At 35.4% G+C, this 27,475-nt stretch overlaps 1 protein-coding gene across 1 annotated transcript in view; it reads right to left on the reverse strand.

The window, feature by feature from the left end:
• DOCK2 (dedicator of cytokinesis 2) overlaps window positions 1-27,475 on the reverse strand; it is a 196,295-nt gene that overhangs the window by 117,508 nt on the left and 51,312 nt on the right. The window contains exons 24-27 of the mRNA XM_062586956.1: window positions 27,065-27,135; window positions 26,596-26,702; window positions 12,558-12,706; window positions 2,627-2,722 (exon numbers count right to left, since the gene is read on the reverse strand). Coding sequence (XP_062442940.1) covers window positions 2,627-2,722; window positions 12,558-12,706; window positions 26,596-26,702; window positions 27,065-27,135 — 423 coding nt within the window. The remainder of the gene's footprint in view (window positions 1-2,626; window positions 2,723-12,557; window positions 12,707-26,595; window positions 26,703-27,064; window positions 27,136-27,475) is intronic.

Here is a 27,475-nt window from a genome sequence, read left to right on the forward strand (position 1 = left end):
TGTTGTATGTAGCATACATAACTACAACCCTTTTTACCATACTAAACTGCTAATACAAACACAACCAAGTTTAGGTCTACCAAAGAGGAGCTTTAAAACACATATGGTGTTTTTATATTTTTGTTCTTATAAACAAGCTAATATGGAAAACAAGTACAATACTTTACTTCTGTAATTCCTGAACTGGGATTTCAGAGCATCATTAAAGACTTCAGCTGCCAAAACATCACAATGAAGCCTTCTGTGGCATTTAAGTAAGTTTTCTCCACAGAAGCTGGAGTGTCAAATCATGTTTTCATCACTACCACCTCTTCCCATACAGAGGTCATCCCATCTTAGCCTGACCCTTTCTAGTGATTACACAAACAAACTTCACAGCACACTGACACCCTGCTGAGCACAAGGCAGAGTTCAGTTGACACTACTGTAAGAAAAAATAAAAGGAAGCTATACGCCTAAAATGCCTTTAAACTAATTCTCTACTGAAAACCTGGAAGATTATGAAAAGAACACCTAAATAAGAAAATTTACCTGCTCCTCCCTGCCAACAAGCAAAAAATCTCAAACAGATAAAAGGTACTGCTCAATCAGGTACACGTGATTTAAACTTTAAAAGAATTATAGGTCATGTAAATTGCTATCATTCTGATTTTAGTATTAAAATAATAATACTGGCACTGCTTTTCACATAAGAGGTATTCTATTTTGAACTTATGCAAAATTATACAGCAGAAAATAATGAAAATACATTCAATATTCAAAAACATAGAAACAGACTAAAGAGACTGAAGAACAACTTCCCCTTTTCCCAAAAGGGAAATAGAAAATGAAGTCAGCCATAAGTCAATCCTAAATTCAGTTGTTTGACTGCAGCTACTTCATACATTCTGCCTGTCCTTGCACATTTCCAAATTTCTATACTTTTAGTAACCTTAGCTGCTCTACACATTATATGGAGAGCCACATTTTCTGATTTTTTTTTTTTTTTTTTTTTTTTTTTTTTTTTTTTTTTTTTTAAATCAAGCCATCAAGAAGTTTGGCCCTTTCAAGAGTTTCTAAAGCAAACCTCCACACTGACTGAACTAAAAATTTTGAGCATAAAACTAGCTTATTTTGAAAATTCTTTCTGAAAAGACCATTTTCTTCATTACGTATAATTTCTTCATGTTAAAGGACCATTCCGTTGACAGATCTTGTGTCAGTTCCAGTAAATTCTAATGAGTTTCTGCTTTGATACATCTGACACATCCAATATACACAGGTGCTCTATAATGTATGCATTAATACTTCTGTATTAATAGCATTCAGACATCCAGATTCCCAAATTAACACTGGATTTGATCTTTTTAATCAAGAATGACAGAACATTACAATAGATGAGAAAAAATTTGATTTCCCAAGCCATTTAAATTGACTGTAACCAGCCCTTGTTTCCTGATAAGGATCCTTTTTTGAATAATTACTACAGCTTCATTTTGCCTCTTCATTTATTATTTATGGTACCCAGAAATAATTCATTTGTGGATTGATTACATCATGCATAAAAATTATTCGATGCTTTCTCTCCAAGTACAAAAACATTTTAAATAACTGTAGAGAACTGAAAGCTTCTTTGGATCTTCATTCAAAACCTCTTCCTGTTATGACCATACATACACATTAAAGGGCTGCACAGATACAAAAGAACAAGACTTGAATTTCTATAATTATGTAATGATGTGATTTCTGAATCTTGTAAATCCACCATCAGGGAGTTTCAAAAAGCTTTCACCAAGTAGCTGTTGACAAATATCCCTTCTGAAGAACTTAATTATAAAGATGCTAAAACACTGATATGACACACACACACAAGACTGACCAAGTTCAAAAACCATTATCTTGGTTTTCCAAAAGAAATGAACATAGAACCAAATTACATTTTGGAAGATAAATCATGGACCCCTCACGCCTGAAGCAACCAAGTAAACGCTGCTCATGATTTTGCAGAATAATGTCAGATATGTATTTAAATCTGAGAAAGTTGCAGACTCTGTCCTTGAATATAACTCTCAAATGATGGACCCTCAGCAGGAGCCCCAGGCAAGTAATCCGAGCAAAAACACCTCAAGACATTTTCCCTGTGTAACTGATAAGTGTTCATTTTCCTTCTACAGAAAAAAAAAAAAAAATAGGGAATAGCAGCTGTTCCACAGCAACTCTAACTCTGTGAAAAGTAAAGCATTTGGAAAAAAAAAAAAAAAAGAAGAAGAAAAGTGACTAAAAATTTAATTATTTAGATAAGCTACTCAGAATAGTGTCAAAATTTTACCCAGCAATCAAATTGAGATTAGCAGAAACACTATTTTCAATGTGTTATTGTGCCCTTTTTAATTTTTATTTATTTATTGCAAAGAGTAATTAAATTCACATAGCTCTTTTTAAAGCACAAATCTCACTAGCAGTGCTCAATTACTCTTTGAAAGACAGTATGGGGGCATAGATGAATGAAAAGAGAATACAGCTTTAGACTTTTCATTTTAAAGCTAAACAGGTAGCTTAGTTAAGACCACCAACACTCAATAAACACTATTTTCATTTTTAGAGGTAACTATGAAATGACTTTCAAAGAATCGAAAATATTACTCACAATTAAGGGGTCATCTCTTCTCATCGTAATAACAGTTCTGTTCACTGTGCGTAATAACTGTATCATTATTTCTTGAATGTGTTGGTAAGTTGAAGCCTGCAAATCAGAAAAAGCAGTTTTCATATTAAATCTGTATCTCCTCTAAAATAAGGAAGAAACCAATTACTTCCATGTGAACAGTTCCAGTTATTTAATACCACCACTCTCCTGAAAGAATGATACTAATCCTGTTTGCTCACACCGCTTGTTAGTTCCTGCAATTTCAGTGGAAAACTCATTTCAAGTGGTACAATCCAGATTTAGCTCTATCTATTCCATAATTGTTTTTTGTTTCAAAGAGCCACTTCCTACTTCTTACTCAAGGGGCTCATGTGTTTTACAATTAACTGAATAGGCTAAACTTAATGTCAGCACCCTGGCAATAGATAATCAAGCAGAATTGTATCATAGACTTCCAGATCTTTCTCCAGACAGTCTGGAGCTCAGAAACATTCTTAACTTGCAGACAAAGTATGTAATCTTTAAAAGAGCTCTGTGAGGACACAGCACTGAAGATTGCCAGCTCTTTGGACCCACTATCAAAGTAGTACTGGTCTATCTGGCCAGCAGACACTGAACCAGAGACCCATCATCTGTCAACAGGAAGTTTTGACTGAACTTTGCAGTTCAGTGGCAAATATTGACCAAACCACATCAAATGATGGACATACTTGGCATGTTGCATGCACAAAACACTTTCCTTTATACTAGGTACAGCAATAATGATCTTATGCTTACCAATTTCACTAGATTTACTCCAATTGCTAGACAAACTCAGAAAAATAGCAAGCAACATATTCCAGCAAAGTAAAAGGCTTGGCTCTCAGTTAAAGGTCTTGAAAAAAAAACAAACTAATAGAAAAGTCAAAAAAGAAATTTAGTATACACCAAATAAGCTATCCCCTTAACATCACATGAAATTGAATGAACACTATAGGCACAGAAGCCACAAGGATGTCCTAATAGTATGTCAGGTGGCTGAGCTCCAACACCAACCAACCACAGAATTGGTAAGGTTGGAAGGGACCTCTGGAGATCATCTAGTCCAACTCCCCCTGCTCAAGCAGGGTCACCTAGAGCATGTTAGACAGGGTTGCATCCAGGCGGGCCTTGAAGATCTCCAGAGAAGGAGACATTACCCCTCACATTCAGGTGGAACTACACAAGAAGCTATTTCTCACTCCTCCTTTCCAAGATGTCCAAAACTGCCTCCCTTCTCTTTCTCCTGTCTTGATTAACCTTGATCAGGCCAGCATACCTTAGCAAATGTCACATCCATCCTATCTACCAGTTTATTTATAGTTACCATATACAGTCTGTGTCCTTCTATTTTGCAATACTCCACGGTTTTCTTCCCTGTCACAGTCTTCTAAAACTTTACTAGAGTCTTCAAATGATCAATGTATTCATATTTGACATATACAAACATGTTTGAATTTTAAGCTCCTCTGGTACACCCTCAGATTATAAAGACCACACTTGACAGTTGCTGCATAAAAGACAAATGTTGAGTACTTCTGCAAAGCCACTCTTCATCTCCTTCCATTCCTCATACATGCACTGTGAGCTTTCAAGCTCATACCAATCAAACAATACAAAACCATCCAGCGGGTTAGCTCTTTGCATTTCAAATGCACTACAAATACCTATATGGAATTTAAAATAAAACCCTACAGTACATCTCTTCTCCAAATCAACTTGAATGATTATCACAATAAATTTCTTGTCTCTACTGGCTTTTCTTTCTTAAATCACTTGAAAAACTTGAGATAAAATTGTACTTTTGTACAATAAGTCATTTTTTGTCTTGATAATCATCATAAACCAAATTCTTCATACTTACACAAAGTAGCAATCAAACACTTTTCACTCAAGTTTTCTGCACAGTTTATCTATTACAGTATTCATAGTAAATTTTCAAAACAAGGATTATTCATAGCACTCAAGACGATATTTCTGAAATGCATCTCAAATCACAGCAAACATCTAATAAATTTGCCTGTAGCTTTATCAAAGTCTGCTTAAAAGGCTAATTTTAAAAAGCACACAATACCACTCCATCATCCTCAAACAAGTTTGAAAGCCTGCAAAAAAAAATCATTTCTTCATTCCAGTCAACCCAACATCATCATCTGCAGTAACAGGTTAGAAAAACAAAAACCTAATCTTAATTTTACTATTTTTTTTAAATCAGAAATACTAGTCATCTAATATTAACTGATAGCAGAGCAATAACATTTATACTGTGCATTGACTGAACTGTCACTGTCCTAGTTGTACAAAACTTACTGCTTTCAAGATAGCCAATTTCAGAATCTTAATCTCTCACCTCAAATTTTTTTCTGAAGAGATTTGTAATAGATGTTAAGATTGGTGCAAATGGAAATGCACACGTGTGGGTGAGCACACCAGAAGAAATGATATCTCTCAGCAGAGTACAGAATGCATGATTTCATTCAAATGACTAGACAGCAGGAAGATACAAACTATTTAAGTTAACCAGGCAAAGACTTAAAAGATAAAAGAATGGGTCAGACAAACACCACCCATTCCTAAATAATATAAAAGGTTCATCTAAAAGTCACTTCATCATTACCAGTCAAAAAGAACCAAGGAGGCATGGTGAAAACTTGACAACCAGAATCCTTTGTCCTCTGGGGTTCCCATAAGAGATCTCAGATCCCCTAAAGATACACTTCTTGGGCTTGGGAGTATCCAGATGCTAGCATGGATAAAATAAACATTTTTTAAAGAGATTTTGTAAAATAAAGCCACATTCTCCTTCTGTAAAATCTCACATTGAACTGTATTACACTGATTTCCTACATACAACTATTATATACACTGTACAAGGAATCAGCATATGCTAGCAGCTTTTGAAGAGCTGGCAGCAGCAGCAGGGTGCTAGGAGCCAGTATCATCTCAAGGCAAGTACCTACAACACAGAGACACTCAGCTCTTGCTAACTTCCAGAGAAGCAGTATATCTGAGTCCTCCCAACAAACTTACCAATTTAGCTGATCTCACAGCAGAAAAAGGAAAAAACAGCCTAGGAGCCAGATTATTGAACAGTGGCAGTCTCTGGCACCAAACTATACTTACACGCTTTTACCTTTCTTCACTTTTTGAACTGGTTTATATGACTAGAAAGCATAACAGTATTTGAAGTATCCTTAGTAAAATTATTTTACTGGACTCACAGGACACACAAGCTATTCTTACCATCCCTATTACTCATCCCCAGGCTATAATACGCATTACAGACATATTTGACTGGATCACAGATTCTTTACTGCTCTTTCACAACACTATACTGCACTTACTGCACCCTGCTTGAAACTGAGAACAAGTGGCAGAGCATAATGGGCAAAAAATACACAGGGAAATGCCAGTTAGGAAGAAGCCTGGACAAGGGAACAGCTGGATAGACATGGCACAGTGAGGAAGAGATGACAAAGGATGTCCAAAGAGATGAACCAACATGGGGAGGCGAATCCTCTGGCTCCACAACCTAAAATGCAACATATCTTCAAATCCTACTCTTCCATTGGAAACACCAGTGAAAACTGCTGACAAATACCCTGCTCCTTTTTAGTGTTATCAATATTTGAGTGAAGTAGAGACATTCTCTACTTAATGAACACAGCTTACACTTAGTGACAAGCAGAGGCAATAATATTGCACATACAGACATAGAATTATTAGCCTTGCAGTTAATCCCATCTGCCTGCTATTTTCCACACGATTTTGAGTTTCTGCAAAAGCATCCTATTTATTCTTTTAACTTGAATGGTTTGAATAATTACCAGCATTATTATATTGTCAAACATAGCTTTCTGGTGATAATTAGCTTTTGATAATCTACTCTGTAGACAAAATTTTAATACATCTTCAGAGCCTGCTCTTGACACACATTGCTTTACTTGCACAGAGGTGCACACGGCTTTTTTGTTTTGTTTTAAATCTTTCCTGTATATTCTTCTTAAACTTTTACTGTACAGCAATATTTTTAATTGTGCTCTTCTGTCCAAAAGCACTTAGCCACCACTTATCCCAGAGCATTTTTTTATAGAATTTATTATAGAATTCTGAGGTTTTGTTTTCAAGTGTAGATCATTTTTTACCATTGTTCATCAGGGTAAAAGTTAATATTTAGAATTTTATTTCAAACAACAGTGTTCATCTATTGTTGAAAGAATACATACTAGGACATCAGAGGACCTACATCAAGCTACTTGTCATAAAACACGTAATTTTATCAAGCTACTAGTTCATGCAGTAGTAGGAGGAAAAGGAGGCAACCTGGACTATGAAAAAAGTTTGATAGCTCATCCTCAAATTTTTCATTTCTTATTTACATTGTTGGCAATAACAAATATCAAATTGAAAAACTTGATTTGTGTAACTTACTCCTCATAACTACAACGACGAAATACAGCAATTAGATACAGCTTTATCTTAAGCATAAATCTAGTCCCTTGAAATTACAGTTATATGCCTATGCCTTCAGGAGCAATTTGGTTCAGAACAATTTTCAGGCAAATGCCCTTGGTTACTTTCATTTACTACATACAGCTTCTGTTCTCAGTGGTTTCACTGCACACAAACAAGATTGCTTCTGGATAAGGATTTACTAGAAACTCCTCTACAGTGCTTCAGATAAAGACATTAGGTCCTGAACCAATGTTCGGGTCACGTCACTTCAAGATCCCACGGCATGCTTCTAATATTTTTTGCTTTCAGAAAGCTGTGAGCCATTTACATAACAGAGGTTTGACACAGAGGATCAATCATATCTTAATCAAAGTAAACTCCAAGACATAGAAGAGTCACCAAGAGCCTCACAGCAAAGCAAATACACTGACCTACTCCAGTTGCAATAAATTCCTTATTAATGTAGACAGAACCAAAACTTCCTACAGAAAAAAAAAAGAAAAACAATCCCCTCCCCACCACCAGATTTGTGCACATAAGAGAACAAAACTTCATTCTCATTAAAATTATCAGTGCAGGGTACTAACAACCAGAATTGGATTTAGCTGTCATGTTGTATTTAAGCTTTTGCAAGGTTGTGACAAAAATAGAATTATTCTATCTCAGAGACAACTATGCAGTTTCCAGTATGACAGAGAGCTCGTGTATTTTGGCAGTGACAAACCTGAAGTAACAGAATGGCTTCCAAAGTTACATAACTACAGCACACAAATTCCTACTTTAGATACACCATCAAAGTTCTTATGATGGACACAAAACACGGATTTTCTTTTTCTGGAGACTTTGGAATAAGCTGCCGTCAACTGCCTGTTTGACAGAAAAATTAATGGTCAGATTTGACACAGACAGGCACTTTTAAAAATTATTATGGCCAGTTTAAGGAGAAGTAACATGGGTAAGAACGGGATGTAATTTTTAACTACATTTAGTTTTACTTTGAAGAAAAAAACTGAGAGCCTTGGCAGAAGGAATGCTAAACCATACTTAAGTGAGACTACTAATGAGAAACACTTTTCCTTTTCCATGATGCACGATCATGACCAGGCAACAGAGTCACCTGCAAATGTCCCAACTGTAGAATGAAAAGGATAATGATTTTTCACATGAATATAAGTTAAAGAACTGAGTTGGCACCTTTTATCAGCTTCAGAGAATCCTGGGATGTAAAAGTTCATTTTTAAAAGTTCCACCTAATGCTATCCCCTGAATCCAGCCAAATTCCCTTTACATCCCCAGATAGGATATATAGCGCAAAAAGAATGTTCAACATTTAAGTGTTAGTGTATTCCTAAGGATTATATTCTTCTAGATAGAATTCTACAATAAAATTCCCCTCAAATAGGGGCTTTTGTGGGTAGATCCTACAAAAATGTTCAGAACGGACTACAGAGCGCCAACAGGTAGGCAGCTTTCCAACAAGGCAGGCTACCTTTAAAAGTAATTGGAGAATTAAAATTGTTATCAGGAATTTCAGAGAGAAAGGTGTTCTTATTCTCTCAGCTACTAGTTATACAAAGCATTTGCCAGTAGTTAATAAAATATGGTGTTTCAGGCATTTCAATTTCCTGAGTATTAAAAAATAATAATAATAATAATAATAATACTTATGGTGTCTCTGATAACAAGAAAGCAAAAGCGGCGGCTGCTGCTGGTTTTGATGACTTTCACATAATAAACCCAACACAGAGATAAAACTCATTTTATACAAATAATTTTAAATAGTGCTCCAAAACAGTATTTCTCTATTAAGATGGAAAAATGGAAGAAATACGGACAAGAAGTTGGTGCTCTCAACAAAGAGTTAAACTTATGATTAATATTGTAAAGTGAGTCTACCACTAAAACCTTAGCTTTTCTCCTCCAGTGAGTCAAATCATCCATTTTCCTAGAAAGATGTTAAAAGATACAGGTAGCACGCGAGTTAGGAAGTCTTTCCACAATTGAAGACAAAACTGCATATCCTTGGAACAAGACTGTTCCACACTAGCTAGACAGCAAACATCCATGACGCACTCAAGGACAAAGTCTTTTGCAATGCCTTGGTAAAAAAAGATAAATTACTGTCTGTTATCACAGACACTGCTGTATTGAAGATGCTCCCTACCTTTGGTCTTTCCCTCCTCCTTCAGATAACTCATCTCAAAAGCAGATCTTCTCTACTAAAGCAGGACTGAAATCTAGCACAGTTAAAGGAAAAAAAAAATGAGCTCATGACCTCCTTGACAAAGGAGGAAAAACTGCTAGTGAGAGTTGCACATTTTCTCTTCTAAAATTACTAAAAACACTGCATTTAATGACACTTACCTAAACACATTCTAACACTCATACAGTCTCTTATCAGCAATTATACTGCCACAAGACATAACATGGAATGTGTTTTCGCTAACGGACACATGTCCCAATTATTCTACAATGTTTCCTATAATCAGGAACACCATGCCTCCAGAGGGGGCTGTCACACATTGATTGCTATTGGATTTAAATCTACTCGATGGGTCTTTTCTCCTTATATTAAAAACTTATTAGTATTTATTTTAAATACAGTAGATAACTGCCACCCAAATATCTCACGGAGTATTTCCAGTTAGACAGATTACTTTCCTTAAAAGATGTTATTGAAGAAATGCCACTGTACTTGTTTTAAATTTACGTTTAAGTTCTATCAACACACAATTGGTAATATGTTGCTTAAAAAGCTGTTGTTTGTCACACTGAAAAAAGCTTGTCTGGCTACTTCTCAAGAACCCAAGTGAGAAGAGAGCCCAAAATGATAATGTTCATTTTCAAATATAGTTAGTTTTATTAAAGTTGAAGACTTTAAAGTTGAATAGATTCAAAACATGAAGAGAAAAAGAAAATCCGTTCAGTTATCCAAATGAGGCTTTTAGGTAAAGTTAGACTCCTTTACTTTGATTTTGTTTAGCTTTAGTAAAGATTTATTGTACCAGGAAAGTTATGTTCTTCTGTAGTTGAAACTCTCTGGTAACTACCTCTTCCAGTGAGGGTTAATGGACTGATTCATCAATATTTTTCTTATTCAACGTCTTTTTGTACAAATAAATTATATCATTTTAATTAGACTTTAAAATCTTAAAAATTTAAAAAAAGACTGAAGTCCAAACCTGTGAACAGTACCCATAAAACTTCTGATCTCCAATTGTGTTTAGACATACGCATCATATTATTGATGGATTTAAAGAGAAAAAAAATATAGCTATTATTAAAGACATCATTCTCCCTAATAATTAAAGTGCATTGTTTTAAATACAGCTAAGCATTTGCCACATACTAAGGAAGAATTGATTTCTTGTTATGGAGGGAGGCGGGGGAGAGAAAAAAGAAAAGCAACTGCCTTTTTTAAAAGCTCTTAGCAACATCACAATAACCAAACAGTTTCAAATCAAAATGTTTCCAGCAGAAACCTAAAATGTCTAATAATTTATTTTTTCTATCCTTGAGGCATATACAGATTAACTCGTTTACAGAACCATCTAAAACCAGCAATAACAAACATCAATCAAAACTCTTCATTTGCTTAAACAAATACTCTCTGCATCCCACAGAAAATGTATCAGTTCTGATAGAGGTTATCTCCCATCGCTCAAGCTTAATGAATTTTACTAATTTTAAGGAATAAAAGTCTAGCTATACCGTTAAATAGTTTTCCAAGCTGGAAATTCACAAGCACTTCCAAAAATGAACAGAAATGTATTTCTTACCAAGGCTTCTACTTAATAACACGTTTGGTGCCAACAGTCACACTCAAAATATGACCAGGATGCATGTTTAAAAGGGTTGTTTTCCTTTAGAAATAGACATTTGTCCCTTTTTTGACTTTCCATTTTATTTATTCCTCATTTTTAGAATAAGAAGACAGTTTCTTCTTTGAAAAACATCACACAGTTTCTGCAATCTGGACATCCCAGTTCCCGCACTTGGAAATCAGACAAGTTAAACGGAATAAAGTTGTCTTCACATCGCATGGGGCTACATACACACACACCAAGTAAAAACAGCTTGACTTTTTCATACTACCATACAGAGAGCAATTATTGCTCACTTACACGAACATGAGCTACAAACCCGTGTTCCCAACTACCTCTTAGTAGGAGCTAACAATACTTGTACATCACATCAAACTAACAGTTACTGTTTGTAGTGAAGTGATTGAAAATAAACTTAATGTGATACATATGCAGGAAGTATTCATCTATCCTGCTTTTCAGCTGTATTGTCACCTTTGAAAGTACACAGTACCGTAACTGCTTTACTTCAAAACCCCATAGGCTTAAATTCACTCTTTGCCCAAACTATCATACTTTCACCATTCCTCTTATCAATTCCATTTGAAATTCAAACTTTCCAGTAACTCCTGACTATCATCGCATATTCGCCCCTTCTGAAGTACTAAAGGTCTAAAACGATAAGGAAAATCGCTAATAAAACACATGAAAAGGATTTGCCCTGTGTGTCTTTTCAGTTTCAACCTCTCAAACATGAAACCAAACAGTACTTGGTGATGACTCCAGCTCTAGAAAATGAGCCCATGTTCCATATTGAAAAAAAAAAAGAGATGCAAATGAGAACTTTCCTTCATCCAAAGCCTGTGTAGTTTGGAGACATGTATCAGAAAAGACAGTTCAAGATAAAGAAGCAATTATATCTGGGAGGGATTACAGTTTTCCTACTGTAATTAACTCTGAGGTCTTTTCAGAAAAAAAAAAAATCCTCAAATGATACTGAAACTTCACTGAATAATCTTCTAGCCATTAAAAAGCAAAGCACTAAAAAGTCACTTCAATATTCTCTCAAATGAAAAATGTCACCCAAACTGCAATTTCTACAGTACTCCAAATTATGAGAGCTCAACAAACAATCTCAAAACAAGGTATAGTAAATGAAAGAGTAATCTGCTTTACTCACACATTGCTGAAAGCAAAAAGCATAATTTACAATATTCGCACATTGAAAAATATTTCTTCAGGAACTAGGAAGGTTTCTATAAAAGGAAACAACATTAAATTGAGAATAATTACAAAAGCTTAGAAAAATAGTAGTTATTCTGTTGATCTTTAACAGTCAAAACTAGGAGTGTCAGAACTTCTACTAGAATAAATCAATGCAGCCTCACTGCCTTTAATACTGCTACAGTCATTTACAGCAACTGACTGTTTAAGGAATATTAAACTGAGAAATAGAAGTATCACAGATTTCAGCATTTTACCTTTAATATCTAACTGCTGTTAGATTTAAGCTTATGAAAAATAGGAGGAAAGTTCAACTTGCCACTGACTTGTATTAAAAATTTAAATGAGATTCATCAGTATCAATAATTTACAACTTAATCAGCTCAGGCTTACTACAGACTTGGTCCATTTACAAGATCATCAATACTCACAGGGTCTTGATAGCTCAGAACCTCCAGGATGCTATTGAGTAATTCAACACAGTACTTCTTCTCCTGGACTTGGAGCTGCTGATCATCTCTTTGTTCCAGTAATTCTTTCAGCTCTTTAGTAATCACAGGAAGCAGAATGTCCCTGCATTCTGAAAGAAAAAAACAAAGATAAATCAAATGTATTTGCAAACACATCTCCTCCAAACAGTGAAACGCAATATGCAGGAACAACTATAGTCTCTTTCACTGTGAAACTCTCGATTTCTCAGGCACGTATCAGGGATTCTCTTAAACCTGTGTGGTATTTTTGTATGTCAATAGTATTTGTCATATATAAAAAACAACTCCCAAAGTAAAATGCTTCAGCTAAATTCTGAAGGCTGTTTAATTTGTCCCAAATGTTTAGGGACTTGACACATGAAATACCTGGAAATACACTGAGCTTAAAGAGGGACAGGATTTCAATGCAAGAAAAACACAGTACTTGGTTAGTTACTCTTTGCAAATAAGAACAAAAGCATTCTATGCATACCATTTTGAAATTTCCCTACTAAAAACATTTAAAAGAATACAGACAAAGAAAGGACACAAATGAAAGGTTTTTCAAGCTCATTTTTTAAAGAGCAAGAGCTATGCATACATCTGTCATTTAAATTTAGGGAAACTGACACAAACAGCAAGTTCTATTTCAGTCTCACACATATCGACATGTTGCGACAGAAGCGCTTACCAAAATGTCGTGAGGACAAAACACACAAATTGGAAATAACTTCAATAAAGCTTCTGATTAAGTAGGAATAAAAGATAAAGCAGATATTATTTATTCATTTTTTTAAATGATACATGCCATTGAGTAATTTAAGTAGCAACTTATTGGTACAGGGCAACCTAACTAAACTGACTACAGTGCAACAACGTGAACAACATTAAGCAAGGCTGCAACAAAGACTTGTTATATTTATAAAAATAACCTGGAAAAAACTCAGAGCATCAAGGTCCCACCTCTGAATAAAGAAATTTGCAGAAGCATACACAACTATAGAAACATGCTAATAACAGACACAGAGCTGAAGCTCTTACAAATTTCACTCGAGTGACTTCTTACTGCTTAAAATTCCTTTCACTCTGTTTTATTAACTTTTTGGAAAAATATTTGTATTACCACCTGGAAACTATTTTCTATTAATAAGACATATCATAGTTTCCAAACCAATAACAGAATAAAACCCTAGAATTCTCAATTTCAGCAAACAAAAATAAGAATTTGACTTTTTTTTTTTTTTTTTTTTTAAAGAAGTTACACTAGAATACCTGGACACACACACATAATATCCTAACTCACCAATATACAAGCAGAGTGCAAGCCACATCAAAAATGCACCCAATTTTACTAAAAATGAAGCCACAGGCTCAGAATCACCAAAATAATATTTATGGACAGGAGGAGAAAGAATGAAAAACTATTAAAAATTTCTGAATTTTGCAGATGAAGCAGCAGACTATGAGCACAGATGTCAATTATTTCCAGGAATATGTTAAAAGTGCAGTATTTCAAATAGTTTTTTATTCATTTTCAATTAACTCCAAACCACGAGCTTGTAATCACATCTAGGGCGCAGAATCATTTCTTGCCTCAAAAGGTGCCTCTACTCTTTGTAATGCTATAATGTTAATACTGATCTCATTTTCTATAACCCTGCTTGCAAGGTACGAGAGTAATCTTATGCAGTGACTAAATTACAGACTCTCTTCCTGCACTTAACGCTAGCCACAGACAAGACGTCTGTCATGCAGTAACCCCACGGACATATTGAAGCACCTACTGTAGCATCCAAGCACAGCATACTAGCATTTCTAAAGTGCTTTAGAGTGGATTTTCTCTGTCGATGCAGAGAGAGAAAAGCTCTTCTCCAAAGAATTGTCAATACTGATAGATTCATAGTCATCAGCTACAGATATCAAACACCCCACAGTTTCGTGAAACTGAGATGCGTTTTGAAAATTAAACATTTGACTCTTGATAAGCTCATATGAACCACCTCTAAAGCAGCTGATGATAAATGGTACAATTGCAGTGCCATTAGCTTCTCAGCAATAACTGAAACAACACAGCATCATTAGCAAGGTTAACAATTACATGTAATACCTTTAAGCCTTGCTGAAGTCTCTTACCAAATTTTTTTTTGGATAAAGAAACGTTTTTTTCATTCAGTCAACAAGTACAAACTGTGATATAGATTACTATATTTATCTCTATATATCTACATATCTACAGATTACTTAACATAATTGTTCATCTTTGAAAAGCTAGAAAACAAGCTTTTACTCTGTTTTCACTGCAAGCTATGGAAACTCTCCTTCAGCAGTCTAGGATATTCTCAGGGGGAATAGTTCAAAGTATGACCAGCTAAGAATTCATTTTGGAAGGTTTAGACCATTCCAAATGTATTTAGAATATATTTTTCCTTTGGACATAATTATTGTCATTAAGCAAGTTCCATTTCATGGTGGTTGTGGAAAAAAGCATAAGCCTTTTAGTATAAACATCTGCAAAACCCAATAGCATAAATGTCCACTTCTCTTACAAGTCAGGAGTTGGGTCAAGAGCTTTATGTACCAGACTCTTCTCCATACAGTGACAGAAGCTCTAGGTCATCTCTGTGAGATGAATGCTAAGAACCCAATAACAAAGTTGCAAAATAAATTTAAGTGGACAGCAGTGGATTTTCGGTTTGTTAATGAAAGATGACATGCGTCTAATATTTTACACTGAACCAGACCAAAGAAAGTACATATATATGTGTGTGTGTGTGTGCGTGTGTGTGTGTTGATATATATAAAACACAGGCATTCACCAGTGGGCAAACATGGACTCTTATCTGAAAAAAAGACAAGTTCAGACTGAATGCAAGGAAAAAACTTATTCCTCATAAGAGTGAAGCAGTGGAACAGGTTGCCCAGAAAGGCTGCACAGTTTGCATCCTTCGGGGTTTTTAAGACAAGACTGGGCAGAGCCATGAGTATCCTAGCGTAGTTTGAAAGTTAATTCTGCTTTGAGTGGGAAGCTGGACTACAGACTTCAAGTCTATTACAAATAGAATTATCCTATGATCCTGTACTGTTAAGACTCTTAACTAATGACAGCCTAGTGGTAGCTGGGTGCAGTATAAATGTGCAATTGCTGATCCTGAGAAACAGAAGATAAGGCAGCTGGTTGCTGGCAACAACCAAGTGCCAGCAGACAGCAAGAAATTTACAGGGACAGCTGGATCTTGAGTCTGAGGGAAATAGAAACCTTCAGAATATTATGAATGATAATACCTCTCTATATACAATCTACAAATGCAAATAGACACAGCTAAAATTTTGGTATTTTGGGGGGGGGTCTGTCATTTTTTCATCCACATCGGACTCAAATATCAAGGCTTGCTATACCAGAACTGATGACATCAATGCCCCAAACTAAAATTGTAACTCTAAAGACACATGGTTGAAACATATTTCTTGTTGATCCAACCTCATAGCACTTACACAACACCTGAAGACGGGCAGGAAACATTGCCTCATGTATGTTTATCCTGTATTAAAATACCGATGCAGCAAGTAGGGAGGGGCAGGAAGACTTCTGTTTCTCTTTTTTTGATTCTACCTCATCCTTGCCTTCCTTTAGGAGGTTCTCTAATTGCATGCTAGATAAGCTGAAGGAATAATTCATTATAACAAGGAGTAATATATAAGCTAAAAAAAGAATTCATCTTTCTCATAGTATTGTGGAGCCAACATGCAAACCCAAATGACTGATAATAGAATAGATTTGCACATTGCATACATATCACTGCCATGTGCAGTTAGATGTAAATCAACACATTGCAGTATTTTGGATCACAAATATTCTCTGCTTTAAATCTGCTGTATATAAACTCTACTTTACAGGAAGATTCATAACTATTAATCTAACATTCTGCCCCAGGGACAGTAACCACTAAAATTAACATAACATGAAAAATTGGTACATTTAGACACAAACATCCAACCTTTAACTAATCTGCAATCACTTTTGTAGACATAAGACATTCTAAATGACACTATGTAAGAAATTTAACCGGCAGCTGTTTTCTTACAGCTAAACTGCCTTTCTTAAAACACGTATCACATTATCTATTAAAACAACATTTCCACTTTAAAAAAAGTCACTGCAATGTCTACATAATCATTTTAACAGGCCCCCTGATAACAGCAAAGTTCAAAGTCATACCAACTTATGTGGGACCTCAGCCACCTTTCATAATGTGGACTATTATACGCACATTGCAGTTTCACATCTATCAGGAAAAACATTTATTTATTGCCCCCAAACCCCCAATATACAGCTCCATTTTTAAACCAGTAACGTTTAAACCAAGATATGAGACACCTAGCAGAAATAAAAAATTCTCTTTGGGTAGCTTTTAAAGGAAGCAACTGGATAATAAATCTAATACAAATCTATATTTCTTTCAGAAATAAAGCTCTGTAATAAAGTAAAGTAAGAGACCAAACTGAGCAAAGATATTACCCCAGGGAAATACTATATTTTAGCTCAAGTACATTTTAAATTTGTACTTACACAGGAAAAAGTCAGGACTTCAAGGTAGGTATTATACTGTGTATATTAATAACAATTACATCACATCCCATTTCTCATGCCAGTGACATCTACATACATAAAGTCTTTACCCACTTGACCAATACTTGGACAGTATAGAGGATCATGATCTATAACTGAAAGACTTTAAAGAGAAGTTATTGTTTGAAGCAATTTAGAACTCCTTCCTGTCAGAGTTCCAGAGGCCATTTAAAATTCTCCCTACCAGAGTGTAAAATGCCCACTGCTGACTAAATCTCTCTCTCTCTCTCACACACACAAGGTAGAAGAAATAAATTTTTAATATAGTTTTTCTTCTTCTACATGAACTCATTCCAAATTTCATGAACATGAAGAAAGCAGAACTTCTTGCGTATACAAAACTTTCCTATTTTGCTTAGAGGACAGCTGAGGCAGAACGTACAATTGACTTCCTCCAGTTTCAAAAGCTAATTTCTGTACAAGCTTCATGACTCACAGTTATGCTTCCTATTATAAAAGAGTCTACATTCAATATGTGTAGATTCTATTAAAAGGACTTCACAAATGCAGCTAATCAATTATTTACAGTGAATTTTCAGATGTGAACAATGCTGAAGTGCCAAACTATACAGAAATTCAAATATTGTTTAAATAGCCTTAGCTTCATTACTCTGCCCACCCCCTCCTTTTTTTTTAAGCCCTGCAATTGTAAATAATGAGGAAAGGTTTTTTTTGTTGTTGTTTTTTTTTTTTTTTTTTTTTTTTTAAGTAAACCTTATTTATTGTATTAGTTATTTGGGTTTAGATTACACTATACAGCTGCAATTTATGACTGGCTACTAGATAAAAAGCTTGGTATTTAAGGCAATAGAGAAGCCTTCCTTCATTTTCTGTGTAGCGAAGAACTCAGATAATATACTTCCAGAGCATTATTCAGAAACAAAATCAGTGGTCTTGCAGTAAGAGAAAGAGTTAGGTTCCTTAAAGTACCCACCAGTTAAAGATATCCCACATGAAGATGCAATTCCACAATGTTTTGAGAAACAAATGCATCAGAAAAATTGAAAAAGACTAGTATTTGCACAGAATGAGCCCTAATCTTAGCCTGAGGCTACAGGTGGATAACTACAAACACAAAACACAAACTGTCATCATGCCTTCTTATTTTAAGAAAAGAGATATTTACATTAAAAACTATTTCACTAGAAAGTTATATAACACATGACATCCTTTTTTTATCTCAGGACAAAGAAAATTTTATTCAAGTACTAACTATTGCTTATATCATTAAAGCACCACCACAGAAGAAAATACATTTTAAATACATGAAATGAGTAAAGTGCGTATTTGCGCATCAACAACTTACTGGCTAGAAAAAGGGAGTAGTAACTAGGAAAATTACAGAAAAAGTTACAGCAATGGAGAAAGGAGCCAAAGGAGAAATTTCTGTTGTGGTATCTGCTGACATGGATTCATTAAGAAAAAGCCCCCTCCCTAAAGAAAGCAAGCCTGACACAGGTGAGGGGGAAGGAAGGAAAGCGCTTCAAGCTTAAGCACCACTTACTTCTTTGCTTGATAAGCAACGTAATAAGAATTTCCAGCACAGAGATACATTCTTCCTTGATGTTAAAATCCATGATAAAGCAACTGCTCCACTACTTGCCTTTCCTAGAACCTGGAAGGCACACAACAAAAAACCATGTCCTGTCCCAAACTGTATTGGGGCACATAAAACGTCAGCACCATACCTTGAACAATTCAAATTTATTTCATTAACACATATCAAAAGAAATACGTATTTCCTTATGAATTTATCAGCTGCAAATTCCATCATGCCTCTCAAGGAAGTTTCCTGGCAGTATCTTCCTGAACACAGCCAGGCAGATACATTCTGGTAAAAGATTAAGCACAGTTGCATATAATTTCCTAATTTCTCTACTCTCCTTATCTACCTCCAGGTGAATGAGATTTCCAGAAGATACCCAATGATGACTTCTATATCAGGTAAGTGAAACTCAAATACTTATATATCATTAATGCAACAGAATCATTAGAAAAGACATTTGGGTCTCCTTCAGAAAAGAGAGGGGGGAGAGGGGAAGAAAAAAAGAGAACACCACAAGGCAGGCTTCATTCTCAAGTGCCTCATATGTGCAGCCAAAATGGCAATAAAGATTTAACATCACTTTTGTCTCCCTAAGGGAGCACTACTCTTGATCCCCTGGTATGCCTGTAGTCATATCCATCTGTCAGGATGGCCTCGTGCCCACTTAAAAACTGGCATGCCAATTTAATAAGGACATTGGAGTCATCTCAATACAGATTTGGAGCAAAGCTTTAAAAATAAAATCAGCAAACAACATTCTTTCAACAAGGAGAGACTTCTCACGACAGTCAGCGCACCATTAAAGCTCCGTGTGCCTTCACAAAGGAGGAGACCTGCTCACAACTACAGGCGTCTTTCTATTAAATGTCTTCCTCCTTGTTATTCACTGTATAATTTTGCTCTGCATGCAACAGTGGTGCAGAAAAATCGTATGCATTTCAGTTGGTACATCTACATTCAAATTTCAGTAAAAAGTAAAAGTAAAAGCCACAGGAAGGGGAAGTTCCATAGGTGACCAACAGGCTCTCCAGCAGCACTGGAAGCCACAGATTTCTCTCTCCTGGAATCTAGTTGTGACACGAGAAGGAGAACCGCAACAGCGAACCCCGCAGAGATGGCATGCAACACCGAGGCTGACCGCTCAAAGCAAACGTCAGCAAGCGAGGTTACACGCAGACCAGGTACAGTGTTAACAGTCACAGCACACCACCGCTCTTCAGATGCCGTATGGTTTGCGAACTTGATAGTCTCTCAGCCTGCAACAAATGCAGTCAGCACGTCTGTTCTGCCTTGCATCTGGATACAGGAAATAGTGTATTGATGGTTTCCAGCTAACCGGTTTCCTCTGTTTCTTTTTATATATACATACAAACACACACACAAGATTTTTCTAAATTAAGCAGTAGTTTTACATGAACTTCTATGACATTTGTTTTGTTTTCCACTTAAAGTAGCTGTTAACAGATGAATTTCTGGATATGAACTTATTCTAAGTTCACCATTAAAAAATTTCATTAGCATCTTAATTTCACGCTAATTTGATACAAATATTCCCCATAGAGGAAACAGAAAAGTTGTTTGTTTGGGGGTTTTTTGGTTGGTTATTTTTTTTTCCTTTTTTACTGTAACAAAAAACTGCCACAATGGGTCAAGACTAATGAAAAGACACCAGTGGCACATACTCCTCCGTAAAACAGGAGAAACTAACAGCTTTCATTCACATGTACCACTACAAATGTATGCAGATACCTTAACACATGCATATATCATCCCTATTCATATCAAAATCTTGCAAGAATAAAATTCACATAAAGTAACTAAAGGATTTGAGAAGGAATGCTTCAAAGTTAATGTAGTCCTAAAAACACTCATGCATATTGTAAAGGAAGGAATAAAAAAAAAAAAAAACTTAATGTTCCTTAGATGATTTTTTTTCTTTTTGAAGTTAATACAATTCAAGAATGAATCCACAGAAAAGACTGAACTTGTATTTCAATCTAGAGACAATTTTTATGAACAGTGGCCATTTTCAGCTTCCCAGAAGTTAAAAAAGGGGGAGTCAAAGGCATTAACAAACCCCTACATTCAAACATTTTAAAATTTTGGGAAGTTATGCTGAACCTTAAAGCAAGAAAACAATGGCAGAAAATGAAAAAGAGTTAGGCTGGAGGAGCTCGTATCACTACCAGTGCAACCTAAGATATTAATAACAGTTAAAACTAGTTAAAATAATAACAACTAAATGGCAAGAGGCTTAATTAGAAATCACTAGAATTTTACCATTTTTTCAACCCAACTATCTTGAAAGTTTTGAAGGCAAACACAATATACTTCCAAATTGTTAACTGGGTTACACAGAAGAAAACACAGACATGACTCTAATCATTCTGACACTTTTACTCTGATTACCTCCATTAGTTGACCCTGACTTGTACTTCTCTGAAAGCACAACATGTACTTACAGTCTGAGTGCTTAAAAAGAAAAGAGACCAAAGCATACGCACTCCTTATGCAACCTAGGTATTACACAGTTTCTGTAAGACAAACCTGCATTTCCTGATATATCATGCCCCATATGTAATAAATTCAAATCTTCATAAAGAAAGATTTAAAAGACATAAAAGGATAATTCATTATGTCATCAGACAATCCTACATTGCTAAGGCTCTCCTGTATGAAAAGCTAGTGTTGCAAAACCTGGTTGCATTCAAATTCAAGCCACGTGAGACAAGGTAACACCTTCTCCTCATACTTGCCAAGCACGCTAATGTGGTGCCATTACTTTGTTGTTAGAAGTGCAAGCAAATACTTCCATTTCTGAAAAATGAGAGGGACAAGCTTTACAGGTTGTACTTTCCCCTGCTTGAACTTCACAGTTCAAAAATATTTTCACTCATACTAGAGGAATACATATATACTGGAAAGAAAGAATTTGTTATTGAAATAAACTTCTTATTTATTGTACATTCTGTTGTAATAAGTGTAATACTCCTTCATCCTACACAAAGAAACAAACTGCCTAGGTCCAATTCTAACATACACCTATCCGATCCTGACAAACGTGCCAATGGGTATTTGTTACACAGGGCTTTTGATCTACACATAGTGATGCAGAAACTAATGCCTCTGCCATTAGTACTACATGCGACTTAACTGCTGCACTATTTATCACATTAATCTCCATTAATTTACATTTTTTTCATTAGCAGTGATGTAACTTATCTTTCATACAATTGTCAGATCTACTCATCTGTATTAAACCTAACGCTCACTAGTAGCTACTGAAGCACATTATACTTTAACCATTTAGATTCTTGAAAAATCCTTGAAAAATGTGGATTTAGGCACTGAATACAGGCATAATTTATGGTTCTGGCTGCCAATTAAAACTACAGGCAGAGCAATGTGGTATTTACTACAAATTTCATAATTTACCTATTTTATTTCAAGCTACTGTGACTGCTTAAATTTAATATTATTTTAAGATCATAATTGGATTTAAAAGATGCAATAATTAACACCACGTACAACACTGATAGCGTGGGACCAGTCAATTGACAATTTTCCTCAGCTGAATCTCAAAAATTAAGCAAACACAAGTGTATTGTTTATTAAGAGATGAATCTCAGATCTGACTCACATCTTTGCTCTCCTAGATCATCAATATAAGAAGTTTCTCCTGTTTTATGGAGGAGTATGTGCCACTGGTATCTTTTTATTAGTCTTGACCCATTGTGGCAGGTTTTTTTTGATTTTGGGGGTTTTTTTTAGAGTAAAAAAGAAAGAAAAATTCAGAGGGGTCAACACAAAAAATTTTAGGGGATTTCAAGCAGCAAAATAAAAGAATTAGAATATTCTATTGATTTAAAAAAATGCAGAAATTCTTTTTGTCTTGACTTGCAATTTAACCCCTGGTGTTAACATATGCCTTTTGCATATGTTCTTGCAGAAATCAGCAAGTGGTTTGCATATGCTGAGCATGTAGTAACTATGTCTACAGCTACAGCGAGCAGAGGCCCTGGATTTAGAGCCAAGAGACTGAAGTTCTATTCTCACCCCGGCTAGTGACCATCTGTGTGACCTACTTAGTTTGTATTCTTTGGAGGAGCTTGTCTCACAGTGTTCTGCTGCAGCACAATCAAACTCCTAATCAGGACTGGACTTCTAGAGAGTACTAGGTCAAACATGACAATGTGAATACACACTTTATATAACTGCTTTGAAGCATTTATTAAATGCTTTCCTTTTCAAGCATTTCATTTCATACCCCAAAACAGTCCTCCCAAAGCCAACTGATTTATAAACTTCAACATAATTATGCCAGTGAATATTCCATGGACAACTTAAAAATCAAGGTTCCTGTAAAACAGGAATTGTTTGAAGGGGTCTAGAAGGAAAGTACCAGAAATGGAATTAAATATTCCATTTTCTGATCAAAAAAGAACATTTGAAAACAATCTGGATAAATATCTGTCCATGTGCTCACACATCATGCAAGAATGTTCCTAGATTTTCACTGTAAAGTCCACAAGCAATTGAAAGCATCAATCTTCCCTGGGACAGATGCATTGAACCACTGAAACATCTGAATCACTACGTCTTTCTTTGTAGGAATATAGAGCGGGAACAAGATATTAATGCCTCACCAAAAAATTGTCAGTGAAATCTAAAAGCTTGTTGAACTGCCATAACACTGTGGTGCTTTTGAGGATCGGTTACTGCAGCACTAATTGCATATCTAGTTGATAAAAGCACTCTGTTCTAAAGTACCTACAGTGATACTGTAGATACCTGGAACTAAGTACCAGAAAACGCAGTTTCACCTCAGAGCTTATCAGATTCCAACTTCAGGTTCACATGTAATTTATTAAAAAACAATAGTGGTTTGGGTTTTTTTTTAAACACATTTTCAGTTGCATTCCCCCAATGCCACTTCCTTAGAAAACGCTGTGAACATCAATCGGTGAACGAAAAGAAATACCAACATACGAAACCTAATTAAATTATAAGGAGTACAGATAATACCATTGGGAATGGAAATAAATGAACCTAACTGGAACTTTAATGAACTAGAAAAGAAAGAGACTAAACACTAGAGCCTGGAAGAAAAAGTGGATAATCTGAAACACACAAATTAAGAGACTCTACTGTAATTGGCAATGTAGTTGAATGTATTTCATATTTATGATAGAAACCTATTACCTTCTCTAGATGAATGTCAACTTTAGTTAATGATACTGCTGACAGTCTTACCTTAATTATGCTGCATCCTGTTTTGTGCTACACTACATATGCTTTCATTCTCATAAAGAACTTGCCATCTCGTTGCTTGAAGTAACGAATCAGGAATTTGTGTCAATACCCTATAAACACAGTTCATTTTCTATAGAAATAATTTGAGAATCAATTGCATTTACTGTACTAAAAGGTAGCTTTTGAGGTTTTCTTTCTTTTCATAAATCACAGCAACATACAAGGCAAAGTTCTTGTTTCTTGTTTATTCTGCACAGCATTACAACAGCACAGTACAAAAACTTTTTAATACTACTATAAAATCAGAAATACATAATTGTGTATCAGTGCTTTCACATTTTCCTGTGCCTGCAAATAAACATGTTATAGACTTTTCCTACGTTAATTACAATTTGCTGGCTAACTCCAAGTAATACGAAAGCAAAAAGAAAATGAAAATAACTAAAATATCACACAGATATAAGAACACCTTGCATTTATTTGAAGACTGACTTTCTGCCATTAGCAGCATTAGGACACAGTGGGAAGTTACAATCATCACCCCCCAAAGAAAAAAGAATAAATGCCGTACCCAAGACACCTAGACACTACCATGTTTGTGATTTGGAAACAGCAATGCTGTTGGCTGCCTAGTGTGTTAGAGTAGAAGCATAGAAGTTCCAGCCTGCGTGCTGCCTGAGACACTCCTGTATCCTTCTACCAACCTAGCAGGGCTCCCCCAAGCCCAGCACTTTGAAGTTAGCTTGTAAACTCAAAATTACTAGAATTTTGATACAATGTATTTCAGAAGTGATAATAACAACAACCACCAAATTCAGTACGCTAATTTCCATGCAAATTTCCATGAAACAGGGAAGAAAAACTCTGCAACTGATACCAGCAGTAGGACCACACCCTTACTAGCTGCATAAACTATGCGACAAAGTAAGGTTTCAGTGCTGTCAACAGCAAGTGAAGGGTCAGAGACATGCTGGAGCAACACTAAGCATATTCTCTTCTCTCAGTAAAGAAAAATGCCACACAACTATTATGTTGGCTGGTGCACTCTTCCTTTTATTAAAACTGCTACCTTATACTATCAAGCAACTTGTTCTTCCACTCACATACAACACTGCACAGAGCCCCATCCCTCAGAAAATAACTCTTTTCTCTTCTAGAGCATAGACAGATATAAAAGAAAGGAATTAAATGTCACTTATATCAATATGACTAACATGTAAGTTTATATAACTGCAAAGCATACAATAACCTCAATTTTGCTTCCGAATCTTTATCAGGGCTTTGTTCCTTATTATACAACCTGATGCACAAATCAACAGAAATGCACTTCCGTAAGACAAGCTCTTAAAGGAAAAAAATATATATATACATATATACATAAAACTATTGTTATATCACAGCAGTGTTGACTGACTCTCCAACTTTTAATCATTCTGTCTCAGACTCTTCAAAGTTAAGTTTAACTTCCAGCAAAGGAAGTATTTGACTGGAAACTAATTTCACCCTATAGAAAAAGCATAACAGTACACAAAAGACGGAATAGAAAAAGTTATAACTGCAGTACTGTTAGAACTAGATTTACACAGGTGCTTTAAATCTCTGATTGTTCTTACAGATAATGCAGGTTTACTGGAGACGAACTGCAGCTTTCACTGCCTGGCAGTTTGGACTGGCATCTTATATAGTTACAGTCTGCACAGAAAATCATTACTGCTGTACAAAAAGCTGGTGATTAGAGCTTGCATTAGGTAATTTTTTTTTTTTAGTGTTAATTCCAGTCAAGGTAACTGATTGAATTCTAGTCAGTTCAAGTGTTCAGGAGAGTGTTATTTTAATCCATAAGTCTTTCAAATTTATAAGAGAATATTTTTTTCTTCTAGTCTAAATGCCTTTTGCCACAAGAAGCAGAGATAAAACTTAAGACAGGCACTTCCGACCTTAGCAGCAGCAGGAACTGTAACTGCTAACACAATGATATATCAGATTGTACTTCTAAATACAGCAAACCATCCAAAAAATTGTGAATACTAAATTATATCTATTGGAAAATTAACTAGTTTCATCTGTTCCTCAGAGCTTGTTCCTCAGTGGGTTGATTCTGCCAAGCTGCAGTAGAAGTTGTGAAAAATTCTGCTTCCCTTAAAGGGCACGGAGGCTGCACTGGAGCTGTACTACACTACAGCTGCACTATCAGAATTTTCTCCTCTGCCCAAGCATAGACCTCATAATGAAGCATAACATAAGCTGCCTTCACAAGGTCTCATTTTATGCTCCTATTTTACTATACAGCTTACAAATGGATTGAAAGGATACATATAGATCCATCTATTGAAATACTCTATCATAGGAAGTACACATAAAACTGCTTCTCTGAGACCCAGCTATTCTTGCAACCACGCTTTTGCACTCTAGTCATTTTCCAGGATGTGGTCAATCTTCTTCAGGGGTAGGACTTCCAAAATTCACACTCTCTCAACCTTTGATCTACTCAATTTCAAAACACTAATTACACTAAAGTCAGTCAACATTTTCATATCTATTTAAATTAAATTCTAAAGACATTTTACATTTACCTTGTTTTTTAAAAAGGTTGCTGCGTACTATTTCCTTCATGGACTGCACTTTCTGCTTCTGTAGTTTCACTGGTGGAATGCAAGTGTAAAACTCATATAGTAGCTGGCTGCACATACAGGAAAAAAAGTCACAAATATAAAGATTAATTCATCATATGTTAATAAGAAAGATAGCAAGAGAAAAAGAATATATACTTCTAAATATTTTTTATTTCTAAGATTTAAATTTGTGTCCTATGTCACATTGACAAAAAATCAATAGCAAGTTTGAAAGATATCTTTGAAGAGAAATAAATTATAAAAAAAAAAGGATTTGTATCCTTTTTTGGATAAAGGATCCTTGTCTGGATTTGTATAAACCATCATAGCTCTATTGACTTGAACTGATCAATAATAATTTATTCTGCCTGAGAATCCGAATAGCATTGGAGACACTGTCTGATACATCTACTAAACAAAAGCAGCTTACCTCAGTAACTTGGCATCAAAGACAGTTTCAACATCATGAAGAACTGATGGTATGTACTTCAGAGCAGCAACCTAAATTGTTAAACAGAGTGCGTTAACATTGTAGGTTTCTCTCTGTATGCAGCATATAACATAGAGAACACCACTGAAACATGCACAAACCAAACTAATTTGGGCTTTTTCCTTCAGGTTCAAAGTTTACACTTTAACATAAATTTTGTCACAGAATACTTGTCACAGAAGGGCTCCTATGCTGAGGGTATGCAGAGGAACCTAAACACCCCTAAATATGAAGTGGTTCAAAGAAGGGCTTCCAAAATTGGCTCAGAGTAAAAATGTCTTTATCATGCAAAAGTGTAAAGCATCAGTTGAAGCAGGAACTCTTGGATATCCTTTGCATCAATTCTGTCCC

This window comes from Rhea pennata, chromosome 14 (genome assembly GCF_028389875.1).
Source record: "Rhea pennata isolate bPtePen1 chromosome 14, bPtePen1.pri, whole genome shotgun sequence".
NCBI lineage: Eukaryota > Metazoa > Chordata > Aves > Rheiformes > Rheidae > Rhea > Rhea pennata.